General features: G+C 36.6%; 1 protein-coding gene across 5 annotated transcripts in view; it reads left to right on the top strand.

Annotated features, from left to right (window-relative positions):
* Positions 1 to 23745, top strand: part of ELAPOR2 (endosome-lysosome associated apoptosis and autophagy regulator family member 2) — a 183544-nt gene extending 159799 nt beyond the window's left edge. For all 5 annotated transcript variants that reach the window (XM_033192898.1, XM_033192901.1, XM_033192899.1 and 2 more), the window contains 4 exons: positions 3637 to 3763; positions 8306 to 8484; positions 9542 to 9707; positions 21029 to 23745. In XM_033192898.1, coding sequence (XP_033048789.1) covers positions 3637 to 3763; positions 8306 to 8484; positions 9542 to 9707; positions 21029 to 21088 — 532 coding nt within the window. In that variant the 3' untranslated portion in view covers positions 21089 to 23745. The remainder of the gene's footprint in view (positions 1 to 3636; positions 3764 to 8305; positions 8485 to 9541; positions 9708 to 21028) is intronic.
* The last annotated feature ends 378 nt before the right edge of the window (positions 23746 to 24123 follow it).

The raw sequence follows: 24123 nt of genomic DNA, 5'->3' as shown, positions 1-24123 counted from the left end.
AGATGATGATAGAACAAGTAATGAAAGGGAAAAGTATTTCAAGTACTTGGCAATAAAACATTTATCTATTTTACTGTTTGTTTTTCTGTTTTCTTGGTAAGAGAAAGTATTTGTTTTTCTCTTGTACTTTTTTTCTATTTTCATACTAAAAATAAGTGCTATTCAAATTATTATTGCTTCATACATCCCTGTTTCATACGGAAGGACTGATTTAAATTATGACATTTAGGTTTATAATAAAGAATTAAATTTGGATGTTCCACAATTTAAATGATTCATCAGGTTAAAAGAATCAAATAATTGACTCTAAGGTAAACTACTTTGAGTAAAGCTAAGAGTGTCTTTTATTTTTATTTATTATTATTATTATTTTTTGAGACGGAGTCTCGCTCTGTCGCCCAGGCTGGAGTGCAGTGGCCGGATCTCAGCTCACTGCAAGCTCCGCCTCCCGGGTTTATGCCATTCTCCTGCCTCAGCCTCCCGAGTAGCTGGGACTACAGGCGCCCGCCACCTCGCCCGGCTAGTTTTTTGTATTTTTTAGTAGAGACGGGGTTTCACCGTGTAGACCAGGATGGTCTCGATCTCCTGACCTCGTGATCCACCCGTCTCGGCCTCCCAAAGTGCTGGGATTACAGGCTTGAGCCACCGCGCCCGGCCAAGAGTGTCTTTTAAAAAATGAAGTCTACCAAGGAAAGGCACTATAGTGTTTTGACACCCAACAGCAACTTTATAAATTACATCAGTGTCGTGATTTTGTTGTTGCAGTTTCTGTGGTTCTAGCAGTTCTTTAGAAAGTGATATGTATTGCTAATAGTCTTTTATGTTTTTCATTACTTTAAATTTTCCAAAATTGTTCACTCATTTTATCCATTATAACTACCTCATGAAGGCAGTATAGCAGACATTTGATTCTGACAAATTACAAAAAAGTGGCAGGGGAAAGAAGGAGTTAAGTCATTTGTAGGAAAACATAATCATTTCAGTGTCCAGTTAGGATTGTAACCCAGATCTTTTCTTTAGACGTTTTTGCAACTTTGATTAGTTTTCTCCTTTTTTTTTTTTCATTTATCAAGTTCATTTTTCTCAGATTTTAACAGACTTTCTCTTCTATTTTCCCAAGATAAACTGTTTTTTGTTTTTTTTTTTCTTACTCAAAACTTCACTGTTCTGGAAAGTAAAATATAGAATAATTTGGGGAGGAAGATTTGAACTGGAGAGCACTTTTGCTATTTTCACTAAATGAACAGGAAATTGTATTCTTGAATATTTTTCTCATTGTTTACCCAGTATTTTAAAAAAGAAAAAATTTGAGTTGCTTTTTACTAATCTAGAAGGGGGAAGTATGGATATTTTATGTGGCATGATTTTCATCTATTGTACTTACTTAAAAAAAAAAAAAACCTGTCTTTGTTTCAGTCTACGTATATTCATTACCCTTTTTTTTTTTTTTTTAGAAACAGAGAAATTAAGGCAGATAAGAGTTAAGCCATTTTCCCCAGAGTCACTGTTTGTCATTGTTCTTACCCCTGACATATGGCATAGGGCCTCAGTTACAGCATACTATAAACAACATTGCTTTTATTCACATCCCACCACTTCTGCTTAGATAGGCATGTAAAAATGCAGTCAATTTTTAGACATGTAAATTTTTTTCTTTAGTGTTCATATCTTAAGGTGTCTTAGAATACATTTAGTTAACTAACAGTATGAAATTTTACTTTGCTGTTAGACTGAATATTACAGTTTTGGACCATGTATCACTGGAAAGATATTTGAAGTTAAAGCTTCAAAAAGTGTTTTTTAATTTTTCCTTATTATTTTGTGGCTATTGTTTTGCTCTTAATAGTTTCAGGACACCTGTCCTGAGCACCAGCTGAGGTCTGAAGGAGGTTTTCAGGGCAAAGCCTATGTTTATGTAGCTTGACTTAAGGAAGCCGAAAGTGGTAGACAATTTAAATTCCTCTAGTTTTAATGCATTCATGAACAAAACAGCAGTTCTTACTAGAATCTGTCCAAATAGCTTCTGGCATCAATCAGTAAGGATTCTGTATACCATAACAGCCAATAATTTTTCAGCCATGCTATGTTTACCTGTCCCAGAATGAAAGAGGCAAGCTGAGGTAATGGCCCCACCCACTAGAAAGAACAGTTTCCAAAAGTCTCCAGAGCCTGCCTAGTGGTTAGTTCTTTGTGATCCTATCCCTGCATCTAAGCCCCATCCACATCCATCATCTTCAGAGTAGTGAAGGTAACCACTTTTCGGGTTGTCATTAGGCCAAGGAAACCCAAGATTGCAACGTTATTTGCATCACTTAGTTGCATGTTGACCTCATAGTTGGTTGGTTTTTCACTCTAGAGAATTTTGTGATGATATCTTTCTCCTACCTCTAAAAGACCAGGGTCCTGTGCAGCATTCTATTCCCTAAAGCATCTCGCCTAAGTACATTACCTTAAACAGAATTTACAACCTCTGTAACATATGAGGCCTTTCATTACCTAGTTTCTCTCCGTATGCCCAGCACTCACGCATTGCATTGCTCTTGAAACTTGCAACAATGACCCACCTGTAATTTCCTGCCAATGAATAATACCTTTTCATTCCTTTGCAGGAATTCCTTTGTTGTCTTCTTTTTTATTCTGGCTAACTCCTACCAAATATTCTAGACTCAGCTTAGATATCATTTCTACCAAGAAGCATTTCCGGAACCTTTTTTTTTTTTGTCATTGTCTCTGTCTCTCTCTTAAATTCAAAACAAAAGAGCTGTGTAGAAATATAATTCCCCTACCATACAATTCAGTCATTTAAAGCATATCATTCGGTGGTGTTTAGAATATTCAGGGATATGGGCAACCACCACCACAGTCAGTTTTGAAGATTTTCAACAGAAACCTCATATCCTTTAGCTCCCAGTCCCCTATGCCCCAGTCAACTTCCCAGCCCTGAACAAGAACTAATTTACTTTCAGTCTCTATAGATTTCTCTATTCTGGATTTTGAATAGCATATGAATAGCATCATATAATTTGTGAAATTTTGTGACTGGTTTCTTTCACATAGCATAATATTTTCAAGGTTCTTCCAAGTTGTGGCATGCCTTACTGCATTTCTTTTATGGCTGAATAATATCCTTTATAGAGATATATTGCATTTTGTTTATGCATTCATCTGTTGATAAACATTTGGGTTGTTTCCACCTTTTGGTTATTATATAAAATGCTGCTATAAACATTCGTGTACCAGTTTTTGTGTGAAGATATGTTTTCATTTCTCTTGGGTTTATACCTAGGAGTGAACTTGCTGGAATAAATAGTCACTTTACACTTAATTGGTTGAGGAACTGCTAAACTTTTCAAAGTAGGTGCACAATTTTATATTCCTATCAGCTGTGCATGAGGACACCAATTTCTCTACATCCTCACAACACTTGTTATTATCTTTTTGATTCCAGCCATCCTACTAGGTACAAACTGTTATCTCATAGTGGTTTATGTCTTTTAGATTTTTTTCCGCTTGTGTTTCTTCAGCATCCACACAGTGCTCCCCAGCATGTGATAGGTATTCTGATGTTGATTAGAGTGGATGGAATGGGTTAAAAAGCTGTCATTTATGTGTTTTTGGTTTTGTTTATGATTTTAGCAAGTGCCCAGCAGGTACTTGTGATGGGTGTACATTCTATTTCCTGTGGGAGAGTGCTGAAGCTTGCCCTCTGTGCACGGAGCATGACTTCCATGAGATTGAGGGAGCCTGCAAGAGAGGATTTCAGGTAAGGGACAAACTCTCAAAGCAGAGCTTTGGCATTATAGTTGGTTAGTCTAGTATCACATCATAGAAACTAAGGTCCAGAAGTATGACAAAACCTTGTAGTTAACTTAATGCGACATTGGTAGGCATTTAAAATCAAGTTTGTTAGCTGAACTTTCAGACGCTAGGGTAGCTGCAGATGTGCACTGGGATTGAGGAAAATGAATCATGATAAGGGAGTCACAGGCCTTGAATATTTACCTGGATATATGGGAATGATATCATTAAACCAAGATGTGATTTATATAATGCAGGTATAGGTATAATTAAGACGGGGTAATATAACTGATTCACTATAAGAAGCGTGCCTAAACAGTAAAGCATATACACGTAAAATTAAGATCCTACTCTATAGCTTCTTGCATTCATACTTAAATATTTTTTATTTCCATTTTATATTTAATACATTATGAAAACTTTCCCTTCTCATTAAATATATTTTTAGGAACATTTTTATTGATAAATATTTTTTATATAATTTGGTATTTAATAATACCTTTGTTAGACATTTGAGAGAAAATTGAAAACAAACTTTTTATAAATAACTCTGTAGCAAACACCTTTGAAGGAAATTTGATTTTGTTAGTTTATTATTAGCAAGAGATTATTTGAATCCAAAAAGAATGGACATTTTTAAGTCTTGATACATATTACCAAATTACTTTGGTTATATCAGTTTTCACTTTCTCTTCATTTTCACTTTCACCAATAGTGTTTGAGAGAGCCTACTTCACTGCACTAACTTTGAGTAGTATTATATGAAAAAAAAACACAAAACTTAATCTGCTTCAGACCACTTGTTTACCACCACTCCATACCCAGATTCCATTAAAATCGTAATAAAGAAGCACAGAGGAAAGTAAACCAACACTAATTCTGGAAACCTGAAGGGAGAGTGGGCAGCAGAGAATTAGAGAGGGGAAGCAGTTTTTCCCAGGAAGGTCTTGAAGAGCTTGCAGTTAGCAGGATGAAGGGCAGGAACTTGAGAGGAATGAAATCAGGATGCTTGCACCCAATCCCATGCATTCCAAGTATTTGACAGCAGTTGCGTTCACCTCACCCCTAAGAAAAAACCGTACAGAACTATTCTCTAAGTTGGTGTTTTTCAAACTTTAATGACAGTAAGCCTATATTAAGAATTATATTGTACATCAAACCCAGTACACACACACAAATTAGACACACAAAAATATGCCTAAAAGTGAGATAAAGTTTCAAGGAACAATATTTATTTTATATTTTATGATAAAGTACAAGCACAGAGTTAATGTAAAGTATATTTTTATTAATAATTTAATGCATTATGCAAAAAATAAGCAGATAACACAAAAACAAAAATTAGGAAATGTGTTATTTAATTTGTCAAATGTGCTTCCCTGTAGATGGCTTATTCTAGTCCAGAGCACACAGGATCAGTGCCGCTCACTCAGCTAGCACACTGCTGGGACAGTTTCTTTTTAATATTTTTAAGTAGGTCAAGGATAAAAATTCCAGATTCACAAAAATAGTTTCTTGTTAATCCTCTTAATAATGATAATGCTTTTTCTGCTTCACAATAGAAAGTCTTCTTTACCTTTACTCTACAATTATGACAAACTGCTTATCTTATAATTGTTTTTTAGAGTAAATGAAAAACGAAGCTGCACTCTCTTTGGCTACCAAGTTTAATTCAAAGGTTTTTGAATGACTAAATGATCTTTTGTTCAAACATTCTTTAATGTTTCTCTCCTGGAAGGTAATGAATAATGAGAAAGTTAAGACAGTAAAATTGCAACAAGTTCTCTAATTTTATTTCATTCAAACTGTCTTCCTTGGTAAGGTCACTTCAGCATGTGATAAGATTGTTGAGAATAGATAGTTGCTGGGCGATTATTTAGTATTTATTTTTGCCTTTAAAATGATACTTTTTGGATCACTTTGATGTGCTTGACATGTTGAAATTTATAACATCCCCCTATAGTTACATATTTAATTTGAGAAATGCTGGAAGCAGTTAAATATATTCTTCTGTTATGCTTAGATACCAGTTTTGTAAATATTTGTCTAAGAAGCTTAAGCTTCAGTTACAAAACTATGAATATTATTCCTGAGTTCATAGACCTTACTTAGTGTATTCCATTGCAACTATAAAAATCGGTATGATACAGTAAGTGAGAAAAGCCACCTCCAATCACGGAATAAAATATTTTAAAAAGTCAACTCCTCCGTGAGCTTCATATACACATGACAGCTATTGCTGTTTTTTATTGTCAGTGAATATGTGTGGATTTCTTTGGATACCAAAGCTTCATAATAGAATAAAAATAGTTATTGCAAAATATTGCAATGGGTATATTTAATTTTTTTAACCATCCCTCTGGGTTTCAGTCCTATTTCCGGCACTATCTTTACAATTTTTTACTTTATATTGATTGAGCATTCACTTTCCTAATTCTTTAGATATATCTAATACAGATGCATACGTTAAATTTATACAGGTCCTCCACATACAGCTGATATAAACAAAAAGAGCTGCACGACTTGTGATGAAAGTGCTCTTCTCAAATGGGATCTGTGAAATCTATACCAGGTTCTAAGTGTGTATTAAGCGTTACTTATGTATGTCATGCAACACTAGAGATTTGAAGAGAAACTGTATTATTACTAAGGGGACTGTCTTAACATTTATCTTTGAATTTATTTTACCCTGCTCACAAAATATTTCTACATACTAGAATAATAATTTTTTCAGCTGCAATATCAGCCATTTTGTTTTCCAATGATGTGTGGTTGAATGAATAAGGCTTTCTAATTAATAGTTACAGAATTACTAAGATAATTTGCCAATAGCAAATTTGCAAAAAAAAAAATTGATTTTTTTCCCATGTCAGTATTTGAGGAGCTTATTGAAAAGTTAAGCATTCTGGGTTTGCAAGTAGTTTTTTAATTTTGAAGTTTTAAGATTTTGTTATAAGACTGCCATCAGACAGTAGAGCTTGCTATTTTCATTGGGTATTGCACATTTGATAAAACCATATCAAAGATGGTACAGTCTTTTTTCCTTGTTAGAATGCACTTCAAATAAAGTCAACATTTGCCCACGAATTTGTTTATCTCTGTATTGTCATTATTGACACTTAGAGATGTAGCAGATTAATTTGAACATGCCTCAGCATTTCCCATATTACCATTTTTATTAAAAATGTGACCTACTTAAAAAGAAATTTATTTGCACTAAGTTTAGGAAAAACTTTACAGCTATAATGTACAAACAAATCCAGTCACTAATATCCTTTCTAATAAACATGCTGAAATTTCCTATCCAAAACTTGAATCAGACTTTTCGTCAAAGTGAAGAAGAGTCTCCTGCCCCTTTCACTTCATGACTAACTGCAAAAATATTTGTGTATTTAAATCATGAAAATTAACATTATGATGTTATTCTTCTGTTAGAGTGTTGATAAAGTGACCATCGTACACCAGAAAGTTTAATGAGACACGTTAAAAGATTAGTGCCTGGTGTTATTTAATGTCGGTGGATAGAATCACCATGCAGATTGCTACTGGTCACTGTATATGTTGAAATATATAAGGAACCATGCACTGTACTCTGATTTTCTGTTTTGATCTGCCTGTTTGATCTATCTATTTTTTAAAATTCCTGGTTGAGACCCAGTATATTAAGGCAGTTTGAAAAACATTGCCCTAAAGGAATTGCCATCTATTTCGGGAGGATGAAAGTACTGGTGTGGGTAGTGATGACCCAAAATAATGCCCTCCTTATTTTGGCATGGGGAAGAAGGGTGTAGACTATGTGCCCGCTTACACCAGTTACCCAGCCATGGTACACCTATATGTCCTGGGTCTAGGGTCTGCTCTTCCACTTGGAGGACAGGCTTATTTGGAAAATGGGCTTACATGATGGGTGGTTGCAACCCATTTCTTAGAGTAAGCAACCTAAGCTTTCATTCAAAAACATGACTAAGATGTCTAAGAGCATCAAAATTGAAAAAAAAGAAAGCCCAGAAGGTATGTTCATATGGAGCCATTTTTATTCAACCTCCTTGGCATGCACTGTACTATACTGTACCCTTCTGAGGTGGCAATCCATGTCTTTGTTTGGTTTTTGCATTTTCATTAATTAATTCCTTATTCATTCATGTATCTTTTTTCCTGTATTTCTGGAACCCAGAAGATATGTCCATATGGAGCCATTTTTATTCAACCTCCTTGGCATGTACTGTACTCTACCCTTCTGAGGTGGCAATCCATGTCTTTATTTGGTTTTTGTATTTTCATTAATTAATTCCTTATTCATTCATGTATCTTTTTTCCTGTATTTCTGGAGCTTTTATTAAATGAAAGCTGAATAATCCTCTATGTCTACAGTAAGTAAAGGGTTAGCAAAACCCTTTCTTCTTTTATGTAAGAAATTGACCTGTGACAAATCTAGCTTTTACAGTTGAGTCTGAATCTCATTTCTCATGTCTTCTATGGTTTTATGGTTTTTGTTTTTTTTTTAAAGGAAACCTTATATGTATGGAATGAACCTAAATGGTGCATTAAAGGAATTTCTTTGCCTGAGAAAAAGTTGGCAACCTGTGAAACAGTTGACTTTTGGCTGAAGGTGGGAGCCGGTGTGGGAGCTTTTACTGCTGTTTTGCTGGTGGCTCTGACCTGCTACTTCTGGAAAAAGAATCAAAAGTAAGGACCCTCTGAGATGATCACAAGAGAGCAAGAGAGCCTATTTTGTTGTGAAAATTCTAGACTTGATCATTATATCCAATAAATAGATTCTCTCAGAGACACAAGAATTTTCTCCTTGTGAAGAAATCATAGGAAAGGCCTTGAGAAAGCAAGCAGAGGAAACGATTGTTATTCTGACAGTAGAAAGATCATAGAACATTAGAGATCATTGAGTTAGAGTCATTTATTAGAAAACAAGGAAAACAAGAGGCTCCATGTTACTCAGGTAGATTATAGCAGAGCTGAGATTTGGAAGGCAGATATTCTCTCAGTGTCTGCCTTTTTAAAAAATGACATAATGCTGTCTTCTTACTTCGCCTTTTCTTTTAAAATTTCTTGTGGGAAGACATTTGCAAAAAAAAAAAAAAAAGAAAAGAAAAAAGAAAAAAACAGACTAAGTGTATAGGCAAATGTCACATTTATTTACTCCAGGTCTTCAAGGATCTGGAATTGAATATTGAGCCTAATTCCTGAATGTATATTGATCTGTTATAGGACTTGAATCTTTTAGAATGATTTACACCTCAGGGGGACTGTGGAACTCCTATATTGTAATATCTAGGGACAACTGCAATATCTGGGGTGATAGTATAAAGGAATAAATAATATAGAGAGATGATAAAGACCAAATTACTTGCCTGTTTGATATTCTCATCTTTACAAACGAAATACTGGGGAAACCTTACAGTGAATTGGCTTCCAAATATTCATGTTAAGAAAATGCATGCAGGCCTCAAAGTCCCCGCCCCCAAATTTTTTCATTATTGGATAATTCAGTGTAAAGTGGTAGAATTAACTCTATTGAACTGGTTTCTGAAATCCTGGGAAATATTTCTTTATAAATGATAGATACGTGATAACACATATATTGCTATGGTTATAGGCTAGGGAAATTCGTTGGTGGAGCAATTATACTCCAAGCCAATTTAATGAGCTGGTATAGGACCACCTAAAATAAGTATGTATTTATATTAACATAAATGAATATTTATTTGTTTATATTATCACTATTTAGACTGGAATACAAATATTCCAAGTTAGTAATGACGACTAACTCAAAAGAGTGTGAACTCCCAGCTGCAGACAGTTGTGCTATCATGGAAGGAGAAGATAATGAAGAAGAAGTTGTATATTCCAATAAACAGTCACTACTAGGAAAGCTCAAATCTTTGGCAACCAAGGTGAGAGTAGAATTTTAACCTGGTGTTACTGGGCATTTATAAAGTAGGGGGCATATTAACCTAATAGTAGCATTCACACAAGCTGTTATTTTGCATGTTTATATCTCAGTGGATATTTATCAAACAGAAATACTCTTGGAAGCATGTGATATAAATACAATAATATTCACTGCAGCATTGTTTTTGTTGGTTGTCAAACATCATCAATAAGGAGTTAGATATTTTCATATGTCAAAGTGATAGAATACTATGCAACTCTGCAGCTGTTAAAGACTGAGATATCTATGTGTACTGATAAATCAGTAGGTCCAATATAGAGTGAAAACAAATGGACTATAGTATTTATATTAAATATACATTTATGTTTGTATTTGCAGAGCAAAAGCTGCCTTTTGGGAATGGTGAACTAATGAGAGTATTTAGTCTTAGAAAGCAATCCATTTTTGTGATATTGGAATATTCACAAAGATACTATTTTATAATTTAAAAATGAGGGCTAATAAAAGATATTACATTCATTCATACTGTTCCTTTCTTATGGCAAGATTGTTTTACATAAAGAAAATAAAAGTTATATAAATTATTGAGGTATATGAGGTAACATATTGTTGGCTTTGGATTTTGGAACAACTACCATATCCAAACATAACATGAAACCATAAATTGTTTGAAAAGACATTTTGTTTGACGTTTTTCACCATTGACTTAAAAGATGAGAAATTATCAGCTTACTTAAGATTAAAAAAGAATGAAATAGAAGAAAGAAGATGACTTTCGAATTATTTACAACAGGATAGACAAGAGACAAAATTTACATTTATAAAGAGTATATCGGGTGGATCACGAGGTCAGGAGATAGAGACCATCCTGGCGAACACGGTGAAATCCCGTCTCTACTAAAAATACAAAAAACTAGCCAGGCGAGGTGGCGGGTGCCTGTAGTCCCAGCTACTTGGGAGGCTGAGGCAGGAGAATGGCGTAAAACCCGGGAAGCAGAGCTTGCAGTGAGCTGAGATCCGGCCACTGCACCCCAGCCTGGGCGACACAGCAAGACTCCATCTCAAAAAAAAAAAAAAAAAGAAGAGTATATAGTAACCATTTCCTTGTACTCTCCTAATTTAGGCACATAAATATAGAGAATTATTTAAGAGTAAAATGAATAAACCATCTTTCCCTTCTACTAATGGTTAATTTTTCCTTTTATTAATATGAAGATGTAAGGAGGGTACTATTGCCATAAAATAACAAGAATACAGTGATTATTAAGAACGGAGATCCTTACCCTACTTGCAAGCTAACCAATGAGTCTGCTACAGTTTCATGGACAGTTTAGAAGACATGAGACTCTTGTCAGAGATGAAGGACAGTTTTATATTCACAGAGTAGTGCTAGCAGAGTAATAACCTTTATACCAGCTCCCAAAGCTACAGGTAGCCCACAAGGCTATGTTCCCACAGCGCTAATTGCAGAGGAAATGAAATCATTTGGTTGCATTACAGGAAAGGGACTCTAGGCCTTAGGAACCTAAATGTTCATAACGAACAGTAAACATATCCATCCTTTGCCTCAAAGGGGGCTATTGTCTTTATTGTTTTGGACAGGTAGCATACCTGTCCATTGCTCCAAAGAGAGACACTATTTCCAAGACTGTAAGCAAGCCTACCCTTTGCTCAGGAAGAAGACAATATATCTTTATATTCCAAGGCAATTTTCTATACAAAGATTCTTGAAAAGATAGTCTAGAACAAAGGGTAATGAGTTTCTCACTTTTAAGATGTACGGAAATGAAAGAGTACCATGGAGAATTGTCTCCAACAACATCCAAACCTCGTTTTTATACCATGCTGGTTTCTGATGAATTTTCCCTTTAGTTTCCCACTCCATGCACCATTCTGATTAATATGACTGACTGAGACTGGGATTAAATTTGATCAATTTGCTTTGTACAGCATTTAAATAAAGCTACTACCAATAGGACACCAAGCAGAGGTCCTTACCAAGATGAGGCCAATCTGTATTGTTAACCTCAACCCTGCCCTCAGGGTCCCAGACTCAACTAGCCCAACAAATGCTATGAGCCATTAGGGTTGACCTTAGAAAGCTAGGTAGCTTTCCTGTGTTGACCTTTCCACTGGCACTCAGGTGTTTCCTCCATAAGATTCAGACGAAAAGGGGACAAGGAAATTTTCAAAATCTTAACAGAGACCCAATATATAGAAGTCCTCCCTTATTTGCAGTTTCACTTTTCATGGCCTTATTTTTGTGTTTTTAGTTACCCACAGTCAACTGTGGTCTGAAAACATTACATGGAGAATTCCAGAAGTAAACAATAAGTTTTAAATTGTGTGCTGTTCTGAGTAGTATGATGAATCTCCTACTGTACTGCTTCATCCCACCCTGGAAGTAAATCATCCCTTTGTCTAGCATTTCTTTGCCGTATACACTACCTGCTTGTTAGTTACTTAGTAGTAATCTTGATTATTAGATTGGATAAAAAAACCCAGTATTATAGGGTCTGATACTATACTTGGTTTCAGACATCCACTGGAGGCAGGGGGAGTTGGAACGTATCCCCTGGAAATAGGGTGGGAGTACTGTGTCTCCAATTTTTGTCACACACTTGGTAAGCAGTATACTCAATCAAGTGGTTACTATCCTTTTGATCTAGGATCATGGCAATCCAACAAGACAATCCAGATATATTAATCCAGGTACTACAGGATATATTAGTGATTGCACAGAGACTTTGTCTTGGTTCTCAAGGAGAAAGTATAGGGTAATTATATTGTGAATAACAAAGTGTGGACAGTGAGTTGATGTTGACCTGAATGCCTTTGATAGCTGAGATGGTGTAATTTATTACTTCAAGCTAAGGTCAGAGGCAAATTTTATGTCACCTTTTCTAACATCCCTAACAGTAGGGGTATTTCCCTAAACAGTTGAATATCTCTTATGACTAGTCCTAAGGTGCAATTTACCATGTTTTTAGTGAGGAAGCATGTTAGTGTCTGACTTCTACACAAGAAGTACAGTCCTGGAGGTACACATGGTGCCTCTGGAAAGAAAATGTTATTCACAGTTGTTGGGTACATTAAATGGGACCTACATTGTGCAGGCAGCACAGGTTGACTGTGCCTGTAAGTGGCTTCTCTGCTGGCTAGCAAGTCTTAAGGTTTCCAGTTCACATCATATAATGATGTCTCCTTCTTGTCTTCAGGGAGACTGCTTGAGGGAAGTCAGTTCAACTTTTCCTGTTTGTCCACACTGCAAACTAGTGACTTTTGTTCACCTAATGAAATGACTAAATAATGGCTATGGGAATGAGATGCTGGTGTTACTCTGGGGCAGGGGCTGAGGCTATTTCCTGCTGTTTCAGATACATTTCTCAGTTAGTTTAAGGGGAATGGCAAATGAATTGTGATGAGAGCATGTGGTGGGTATGGCAGACCCAGCAGTGAGTTAAATTAAAGGCTCTTGCCATGATTTGAGAGAGCCACATCAGAGCATTTTTCTTCATAGAAAGGTGACAGGGTGACCCTGAAATTCATATTAATGTCCCTTAATTCTTCATACTTCTCAGGATCTAAGCTGTCTCCTCCATTATCAGACTGTGTTATTGTCTGTCCATTGCTAAAAAACCAGCTTGTCCCATTTCAGTAACTATAATTTCACTTTATTTCTACCCATATCTATCCAGAACATTCATGTGCAAGAGGGACAAAGGCATTTTATAAAAACATATGGAGACTCAGTGTGCACCCCTCCTTTGTCCATGTGGGCCATGGTAGGGGGACTTGGGGGCATTGTACTCAACAAGTGGTCATTATCCCTTTCATCTATAATCATGACAGCCAACAAAACAGCAATACAGGTGGTTAAACCAGAATTATATTTGAATCTCCTAGACCCCTTTCTGGGTGGGCTATCACTAGAAGTTGTACCCAGAAAGCCTCGGGGTTACTGTTGGGGTAAATAACACATCATGCCCTAGATTGGTGAGGCAGAATCCAGGATGTTCAGATAAGTGTAAATAACCTCATGTAGCAGGTGTAGATGTGTGTCTGTCTGTGTGTATGTATGTGTATATGTGTTCTTCCTGATCATTTTCCATGAAGTGGCCGAAAGAAGATGATCCCTTTCCATGGGGAGCCATATTTGATGACCAAACTGCTATATTAAAATGTGTGGATCAGGAAGAGGTGAGGGAGATAGTCAGAAATCTTTTTGAGTCACTTTCTGAGAAGGTCTTACAATGCTCAATAATACCATATGCTTTTGGACAGTAGGAAATGTGAAAGGTCCACTGAATACCTCTACTCTCAACTAATTTATGGGTAGCTTTTGTGATAAAAAGTGCTCTATTGTCAGACTGCAAATGGTCTTTAAAGCTACTAACTTTATACTGATTTGTTTCAAGGTTCACAATGTATGGGTAGAGTTAGCTGATCAGACTAGAATAGCAACACCATACCCTGAACAGGTATAAATAGTGGTGAGGCACCACCAATAGCCCAAAGAGGTGGTCAAAGGTATGTTGTAATCAATTTGCCAGGGAAGAACTGGTCAACTTTTTGCATGAGTCCCAAGTCTGGCATCTGTGGTAACCTCTGTATCAGAAAAATAGAATCATTTCCCTTGTGTCTAGCCTATGATGGCAGATGCTTTGCCATGTTGGGTGAGATGATGGATCCATCTGTCTTGTGTAGTCTCTATCAGGAGCTTGATTCAATTTCATCTTTTCGTAGGAAGGATCCTTACTTGGGCGTCTACATGAGTGACATATATTTTAATCCAAAACTAAGATCTATTTTAGTGGTGTCCAAAAAGGGTAACCTTGAAATGCCAGTCTTTAGTTTTCTAAGTGGCAGACAAAACAGCTAGCCATTGGCAATAGCTTGAGTCAGTAAAAATATAATGAAGTTTATCAAGGGAGGTAATGTGTAGGTCTTGATAATGCCTTTGAGTGCTGTCCACTGAGCTGAGCAATCTTGTCGGTTTTCAGCTATTCATAGATGGTTGAATATCTGTAGCAGCCAGTGGATACCACTGGGCTTCATCAGCTCAACCAGATCATCAGTGAACCAGGCCCAACATGTAGTAGAACCTCAATAAATCGAAGGTCCCATTGATTTTGTTTTGAGCAGTGGAGTAGGGGATAAAGTTTCCCCCAAAGGGTATGCTGCCACATTTTCATGTGAGACCTACATGCCACTGGGGCCAGACCAACTGCATTCTTGAATATATGCCATTTGTATTTGACAAGTGAGGCTTATTCAGCCTTTTCCACCTTGTTGAGCGACCATAAATGGAACTGTCAAGCTGTAGAGTTGCAAGATCTTCGTGGGAATGACATTTAGTTTTGACTAGCTCAGTGACCAACTAATGGCTATAGGTGGTAGCCGTATTGAGAGGTAGTGAGTCTAAAACCTCAAAGGGTGCCTCTGTCTCCTTTTGCCAGGGTCTCCAGTTGGCAAAATCATTACTTATAGAAAATCATGTCACAAAGTTTTCATTATGATTGTGAGGCCATAAAGGTAAAGAGTGTGCCCCAGCTTTCTGGACAGCTTTTAATATAGCCTGTTAGTTTGGGTACAATTCAAAGGATACTATTTTGTAGGCTAGCTGATATAAAAGAGCAAGTAGAATACCCAAGTGAGGCCCAACACTGTCCCAATAGCAGAGTCAAGTAAAGCGCTGGGCTGTTTTTCCTTAACCGCTGGGTAGATTTAGCATTGTAAATCTGCTTACATAGTTCCAATGAAATTTACTTAGGTAACAGGTCTCTGAATGTTCTGGGGGTTTATGAACCACTTCTGCTAGTAGAAGTGTGATAATTCAAGCAGGGCTGTTGATATGGAGACTTCTGACTTGACACCAACAGGACCTAATTTATATAGTGACTGTTTTGGGCATCAGAAGGTAGAGGGTTTAACTCGTGTGAAACCCTTACTCACCGTTTGTTGCAAATGACGGAGTTGAGAACTCCTGGGATATCCTACTGCCTACTGGCTCTTCTCTACATGTGACTGTTCTTGGTCAGGGGATCTCCTTTAGCATGTATGAGATGGGGAAGTACAAGCATATAACATCAAGTTCTGTATATTCAGATGTAGAAGCAACAACAACACTATCTTGAATGGACACATAGAACCCCTCCAAAGGTCACATTATTTTCCCTTTTCTACTCTAAACCTTGCTCAAACCCCATTATTCGTATGTTCCTCTCTTCTCACAGGAGAGTAGGTATGATGGTGACTTGAGTGCCAGCAACCAACAGAGTGGTAAATGTTTAAGAAACCCTCTCCAAGTTTTCCTAGCAGATTCAGATGAGTGTGTATCGTCCAGTCCCTCTTGGTAACAGGAAAACTTTAGTCTCCTTTCTAATTATCTTTTTTCTTGAAGCAGCTGAAGTTGGGGTAGTTTGGGAGGGAGGCGTTAAGACTGAAGAGAAAGAGAATCTTTGACAGCAGACAAGAAGTTTGCATTCACTTTTATTTTTGACCAGCATATCAACTGCTAATGATCCAGCCAACTTCCAATGTTTTTGGTCTACCCAAAGGCCTATGTTGAACAGCAAGGTTCTGTTTATCAACATCATTTATTTGAGCTTTGGGGACCCCTTTACTTAGAGGCCGCAGTCATATTGCTTTTTCTCTGAGGCTGCAGGTTTTATGTCCTTTTGTTGATTTGTACTTGACTTGCATATTGGAGACATGTTTAAAGAATCTATCTTAATCCAGAGTATTTCTTGCTATTGTTAATAATGTTTAATTTAATTCCTGGTTTTAACATAAAAGTAGGGGAAATTTCAAGGTAGACCTGACCATACTAATTTATGTAGAGTCCTTTGGGTCAGTTTCTCATTCTCTAGTGAACTTCTTCTGCGTTATAAACCCAATCTGTGACAATAAGAGTCCAAATATGAGTCAATGTTTCACTAAGTTTTCCTATGGGAATTAGTCTCAGGGAAAGCTCTGTGTATTGCAGTCAGGACCCACTTCAAAATCTCTGAGACCTTTTTACTGTCATCTATGAATAGATCTAAAATTGGCATGATAGATTGCAAGAGGTGTTGAGCCCAAAAATGACCCCGCTGCTTGTCATTCTGAATTGCTTACTGAACAGTCATTGAGTCCTGCCAAATCATCTTTAAAGTGAGTCAGTCAAAATTTTCATAATCTCTCAGGTTTCTTCCCATAAGTGATTTCCATTTTTCCCTTTTAGTACTCCTTGTAGATGCATGTCTCTGTATTTGTGTCTAAAAGAGGGTGAAACCTCCTTTGCCTACCAGGATGAATTTTAGTTGTACGGTCATCCAGGATTGGTTCCAGGGCCCCTGAGTATACCAAAATTCAAGCATACTTAAATCCTGCAGTCAGCTCTGCAGAACCTGCCTATGTGAAAAGTCAGCTCTCTATTTAGGTGGCTTTCACCTCCTACAAATACTGTATTTTCAGTCTACGTTCAGTTTTGTAAAATCTGCCGTTAAGTAGGCCTGTGCAGTTCAAACTTGCAGTGTTCAAAGGTCAACTGTAGTTCTTATCATGGGGCACACCTAAGGCTGATTGCCTGGTGAATGAGGAAGCATCCAGGGCACTGTTGAGGCAGCTGACCTGTGCATTCTTTAACCCATTTCCCAGTCAGTACTCAACCAGCAGTCACCTCCCCAATTAGAGTATAAAAAAGTTTTCTTTCCTGAGAAGATTCGGTGTAGTGTATTTTGTTTTGAATAGCAATTTTAGTTAGCATAATGATTTTTTTACTTTAAAAATGAAATTTTGAAATAGTACAGAAAAGTTGAAAGAATCATACAGTGGTATAGTCATATACCCACCACCCAAATTTTATTATATTTGTATTATTACATATCTGCCCCTCCATCCTTTCATCAACCCATATTCTTTTCTGTTGTTCGGTTTCAAAGTAATTGCAGACTTCAATACACTTCACCCCAAAACACTTCAGGGAACATATTGTTGATAATAATTCAATACTTTAAGTGAAATGCACACATTACAAGTATACAATTTAATGAATTTTGAGAAATGAATATACATCTATAACCCCCAATTTCTATCAAGCTATAGAACACTAGTTCACCCCTGAGAGTAGTATGTCTTTTTGCATGCAGTCAATCCCTCATCTCCCAAAGGAAACTATTGTAATGATCTTTTTAAACCATAGGTTAGTGTTATCTGTTACAGAACTTCATGTAAGTGTAATCACATAGTATCTGTAGTATTTTGTGTACATTTTATTTTACTCAGAAAGATGTTTTTGAGATTCATTCACCTCGTGTTAACAGAAGTAGATTCCTTTTTATTCCAGAGTAGTATTCTATTGTGTAGATATACCAAAATTTGTTTATCTAGTCCGTTGATTGATGCCTGTGCTATTTCCAGTGTTTCACAATGAATTAAGCTGCTATAAATATCATTGCACATATCTTATTGTGTGTCTATTTTTAAGAAGTTTGTTATGCATGATTTCAGAGAGCAAAACATGTTTATGTTCATTAACTATTATGTCATGTAGGGTTTGCTTTATCTTAGGTATACTCATTCATGTTCTAAAGGCCATACCTTACTTGATATTTCCCTAGCACTGCACTGCAATTCTTGGGTTTATGTATAGATTTATTTTTCTTGACTTTTCTCAGCAATTAAAACTAAATCAATTTTTATGTGTTTCTTTTATATATTTCACTACTGTTTATGGGACATTGTAAGACACTTTGCCAAGTTTGGGGGTTATGTCAAATTAGACACAATTTCTCAACTCAGACACCATCTAGAATGTTAGGGGAGGACACATATCACACACACACACACACGCGCGTGCACACACACACCCCTACCTCTCACACGATCATCCAGTATGTCAAGAACAAAAGTAAGATCTCTTGCAGCATAGGGGAGAAGGGAGTGCAGTAGGGTAGATAGTGACAAGGTGAGGAAAACCTTCTGGGGGAAGTTGGCTTTGGAGTAGATTCTTGGGTTTAGAGCTGAAAAAGATAATCCTGTTTGGAACCTTCATCTAATACATGAGTAAACTGAGACCTAGAGAGGTTCACTTACTTGTCTGTGGGGGGAGGAGTCAGATAGGAATTAGAAGCCATGTCTCCCAAGTTCCAATCCAGTGTTTTTCCTTCTCCAATGTGGTATTTCAATAGATTTTTATAATAATTGATTGACAACCTACCAAGTGGTAAGACTTGGGTCATATCTTGGGAATTAAAAAATGAGTGAGATATAGAGTTCCTGCCATTGGGAAGTCCCAGTCAGTTAGTGTCACTACCTACCTAATTATATACACATGCATATGTGTAGATATCCCACCAATTGTGCAGTAGGAGCACAATTCCATGCGAATGCAGAGGACATGGCTATTAAAGCCCTGTTATCTTAACATGATTTTATAAAGGGTTTTCAGTGTTTTACATTAAATATTACCTCGAAGATAACCAAGAGGTCTCTCCCTTCCCTCCCCACAACACGATGTTGAATCAAATTTTCTCAAGCTAAGGCTGCAGAAATTTCATGTTTTCTTTTGAGTTTATGGCTGATACCCTAGAGCTCTTTCCTTTAATATCCTATGAGCTCCTTGAGGGAAGACATTTTGCTGTATTCATTTTTGTATCCCTAAGGTCTAGTCGTGGTCCTGCAACAGAGATGGTGCTTAATAAATATTTCAACTGCTAATCGTTATTCTAAAAAATTGTTAAGGCTGTTAAATGTGAGACCTCAGGCCAGTTCTTGCAGAGCCAGTCAGCAGGAGAACCAAGGAGATCCACAGTCTGCTCTTCTAGAGGCTTGTCAGCTCAGCAGAGGCAGGGAAAAAGTGATATGTTGGTGTGTATACTATGATATTTTTCTATAACCCTGTCCCTGTAGCCCTAAAGCTCTTGGATTTATCCATCCAAATGAAAGCAAACACAAAAGCAAACTTATCCTTCCTGACAGCTTGTCGACTTCCTATTATCTTCTCATGTCACTATTATACTTTAGACATACATCTATTTGCATATGAGACTGATTGGCCTCTTATTTCATTTATTTAAAAAATAATCATAGTTCTCTTCATTTTTACTCTCTTTATTAGCATAGTCTCCCTATCCCATTCCAGCAGCCTTCAGAAAGCTTTCTCTAACAATTAATAGGTTGGAAGAAGCCTGGGCAACATGGCAAAACGTCGTCTCTACAAAGAAATATAAAAATTTGTCAGGTGGTCGGGCACAGTGGCTCATGCCTGTAATCCCAGCACTTTGGGAGGCCAAGGCGGGTAGATCACGAGGACAGGAGTTCGAGACCAGCCTGGCCAACATAGTGAAACCCCGTCTCTACTAAAAATACAAAAAATTAGCCGGGCATGGTGGCTGGTGCCTATAATCCCAGCTACTCAGGAGGCTGAGGCAGGATAATTGGTTGAACCTGGGAGGCAGAGGTTGCAGTGAGCCAAGATCATGCCATTGTACTCCAGCCTGAGCAACAAGAATGAAACTCCAACTCAAAAAAAAAAAAAAAAAGAAAAGAAAAAAAAGCCATGCTTGCTTGAGCCTGGGAGGCAGACGTGGCAGTGAGCTGAGATTGCACCGCTGTACTGCAGCTTAGGCGACATAGAGAGACCCTGTCTCAAAAATACAATAAAAGGTTGGAAGAAATCCCACCTTCTCTTTCTCCTTTCCTCATTAAAGAAAACAAATTTATTTTAATAGTCTATATTTTGAATGTTTTATATAATGCCAGCAATGATACATTTGAGTGAAATTTTTGACCTATTATCAAAGATTACTTGTTTAATATCTTTGATAGACATCCAGCTAAAAAAATTTCCTAAAACATATTAGTGAACTCAACTGATCTAATGTCTTATTGGCATTCTCCTTATTTATTTCTGCTGTCCTTTTTCTTATTATTCAGCCTATATTATCTTGAAAACATTTAGTTTGTCAGTTCTGTTTTGCCCACAATTAGCATGGCTAGGTCACTGATTTCAGCACTCGGGTCAGGTATGCCCTCAGGAAGGGTCTCAGTGGTTTCTTTGCAGGGATCACAGCTACATCTTTTGGTATCTATTGCAATCAAGGGTTTGCTTCTATTTTGAATTTGTCTGTCTTATCTCTTGGACATCAAAAGTGCCCTTCAGGGTAGGCATGCTACTTGTTTTATATCTGTCACCCAATTTTAACTGTAAAATCCTAATCACAAGTGGCAGCTAGATAGATTAAAATGATTTCTGGAACTTTCCTTCAGGACATGTAAGATCCTAAAATCTTACAAGAATTTCAGTGAGTTGATTTTGTCTTTAATATTTTTTCTTAGGAAAAAGAAGACCATTTTGAATCTGTTCAACTGAAAACCTCAAGATCCCCAAATATATGAAGAGACAGTGCTGTAGCCTTGAGACTAATGAACAAAGAAACCTGCTCTAGTTTTACAGGACCATATTTTAGGGTCTGTCCTCATACCTGTCACATTGGTGATCTCACAGAGGAGGGCCATGCCGCTGAAAAGGGAAGGAGATTGAAACATTTGATTGCCTTATCACATGGTCAAGTACCTTGCCAAATAAAAGAAAGCAAATGATTTGGGTCTCAACTGAAGATGAAGCTCAACTCAGGAAGAGATTTATCTGTATATACACGTAACTGAAAACCAAGTTTAAGCCCACCAATGCACTGCTGATGCATGCCATATAATGAATGGTAACTTTTATTCTTTATAATGTCTACATAACAAGTGTGATTTGGAGGGCACATGTGAGCATATGCATTATGATGCAATTTATGTTTTTCCTTTGTTTATATTTTGGGGAAAATTAAAATTTTTTTAAGGTGTATTTTTCCCATTATTTATTTTCCTGACCTTAAAACAGCTTTTCTACTAAAAAATCGTGAGCAATGAAGACAATAAATTTTTCATTTTTCCATAGGATATCTTCTCTTGATTTAAATTTCAGGAAGAGTTAGCATATGCTTGGGTTATCTAGATTTATAATTGTCTTTGAAATTCCATCCTTGTTGGAACTGGTAAGAAGGGCTTGACTGAAAGTTTGAAGGAGACTAAAAAACAAAAAAGTAAGAAAGGTAATGAGAAGCCCTAATTCTCTGTTAATGCAAATTAGCTGCTAGTATTGTAGAAGTCAAATAACTTAAAACAGTTTGTGTACTGCTCAAAGTATAATTAAAGTAAATAGGAAAGCTTGTCAATCAAATCACTGGCAAAATCATGAAGAAGAAAGTGAGATGGTTTGTCTGTAAGTACAGATGACTGTATGAAATACTGGGGTAATTTCATGGTCTCCAGAAAATGTCAGTGGGACTTTTGCTCTATGTCAAGCACCAGAGGTTATATGGTTATTTTTCTGCTACAAGACTTTGAGGATGATGACTTTCTTAGAAACTTAAAAAATAATCCAATAAGGCAGGAATTCAGTTTTGAAAAATTACATATAATTGTATTCATAATAAGAATGTAGTTGTTCCATAAGCAGTTATGAAAGAATTATTGTTCTTATTCAAAAGTGATCCAGGTCATTGTGATATTTTCTATGGTAGGCTGCTGGTATTAGCACAACTTGGATATTATTTGTTGATGGAAGTATGAATGAAGTTGGATTTGACCAATTTTGTGTAAACCTTAGTTGATTTAAAACTGAGAAAGAGGGGGGTTTCCTGGCCATTGCTGATCTAAGGTGCTCTTGTTTGTTTCCAATAACCAGTAATCTTTATAGACCTTAATGAAGATTTTTTTAAAAAGTTGTGATTGGCTGAGAGAAGCAGGGCACATATGTAGGGAAATGATTTGCCCCAAGCATTTCAACAAAATATGACTTGTAACTTTGTGTCTGAAGGTGGTGTCTTTATTTTTGTGGAAAATGGGAGAAAAATGAATAATTGTGTTTATTTGACTGATTGGTAATACACTAGACCATTCTGTTATTATTGAATGAATGTTTTGTGTATATCACTGTTGTTGCAAATATGAGTATAGGTGAGGTTGTCATTGTTTGCTGTAGGATTCAGGGAGGGTGTCACTTTGCATAAACCCTTTTTTTGCATTTAATTTCTTGAATGTTCTTATAAAGAAGACATTATGTTGGCATTCCTCATTTTTATCCCGCCAACAGAGTGCTGATGAGCATTTCCCCATTTTGATCAAAATTTAAACAGAAGAATGAAAATACATTTGAAATTAACACTTTCAGAGGAACCCTGGCAAAGCTGTATAGACTGGACAGAGTGTGAAAACTTCCACAGTCACCTGTCACCTTCTTCCTCATCTTCCACTGTGTTCAATATCTATGTTCCAAGCCATAGAGATAATTGGGATTTGCTCCCAGGTAGCTTCTTTCTTCTCCTGTCACTGGACTAAAATCTCTGACATGTCAAAAATGCCTTAAATTTTAATGAACTCTCTGAAAATGTAGTTGATGTTGAAGAATTTATTTATTTTATTTCTAATTTTAGGTATTAAATGTATTTCATCAGCACAGTCCCATCTTTGGGAAGGAGCTGATTTTTTCCTTTGGATTCCAGTGGTTTGTCATTTTATTTCAAGCACTGAAGAAGCATGATGGAAAACATATTATGGGGAAAATATTTAGACCAATCCTGGCTATAAAATTCCCTTTAGTTTTATGCCTGGCCTTTGCAAAGCTCAGTGAAATGTTGAAAGGAATAAACAAATTAATCATGTTTCTGTGACTTTTAATTAACACTTGTTCCTTTCCCCTCCTAAGTGGTAGAAGAAGTTATTTGTTATTTTTCTAAAAGGCACAATTTTGAAGCCTTAACTACTTCATTAAGTCAACTGTTGCCTACAACATCTCTTAGCACTCGTCAAAACGTATTTAAATCAATTTTCCAATGGATGAGAACATGTCTTCTGTGATAAATTATATTATGTCATTTAACAACATTGAGCATTTCGATATATGTTCACTGAATTAAAAAACCTGAATTTCATTATTATTGACTTTTCCCCTCTTTGGTTACTAGTAATCACATCCTTTCTAGGATTAAAAATAATTTTTAGTATTTTTGTGTAGCTGTCTGTCCTTATTTTCTTCCCAAAGAACAAAGGTTGTTTAAATTGGATTAAGTGGAAGAATTGCTTGGGTCCAGTCTTTAGCATCTGGGGTCTCCAGGTCCCCAGGTGGGTCATGATTGACTGCTTCTTCGAGACCTATCTGGCCAACTCTCATTTGATGTCTGTCAATAGAACTACTTCCTGTGGCACATGGTCATTTCTAATGGGAGGCTAATGTGTACATAATTTCTCTCTTCCTCATAGAAATAAATTTCTCTGGGGGTTGCTGTGGGCAGATGACTTCATTAGCCGTGTTTAAAGTTAGTGTACTGCTCACATTTATCTTTGTACACTAAGAGTATGTAGAGTTGATCTTCAGAGAAACT

This window comes from Trachypithecus francoisi, unplaced genomic scaffold (genome assembly GCF_009764315.1).
Source record: "Trachypithecus francoisi isolate TF-2019V2 unplaced genomic scaffold, Tfra_2.0 Lachesis_group4, whole genome shotgun sequence".
Lineage (NCBI taxonomy): Eukaryota > Metazoa > Chordata > Mammalia > Primates > Cercopithecidae > Trachypithecus > Trachypithecus francoisi.
The sequence above is the reverse complement of the archived record's forward strand: the minus strand, read 5'-3'. Positions and strand labels throughout refer to the sequence as shown.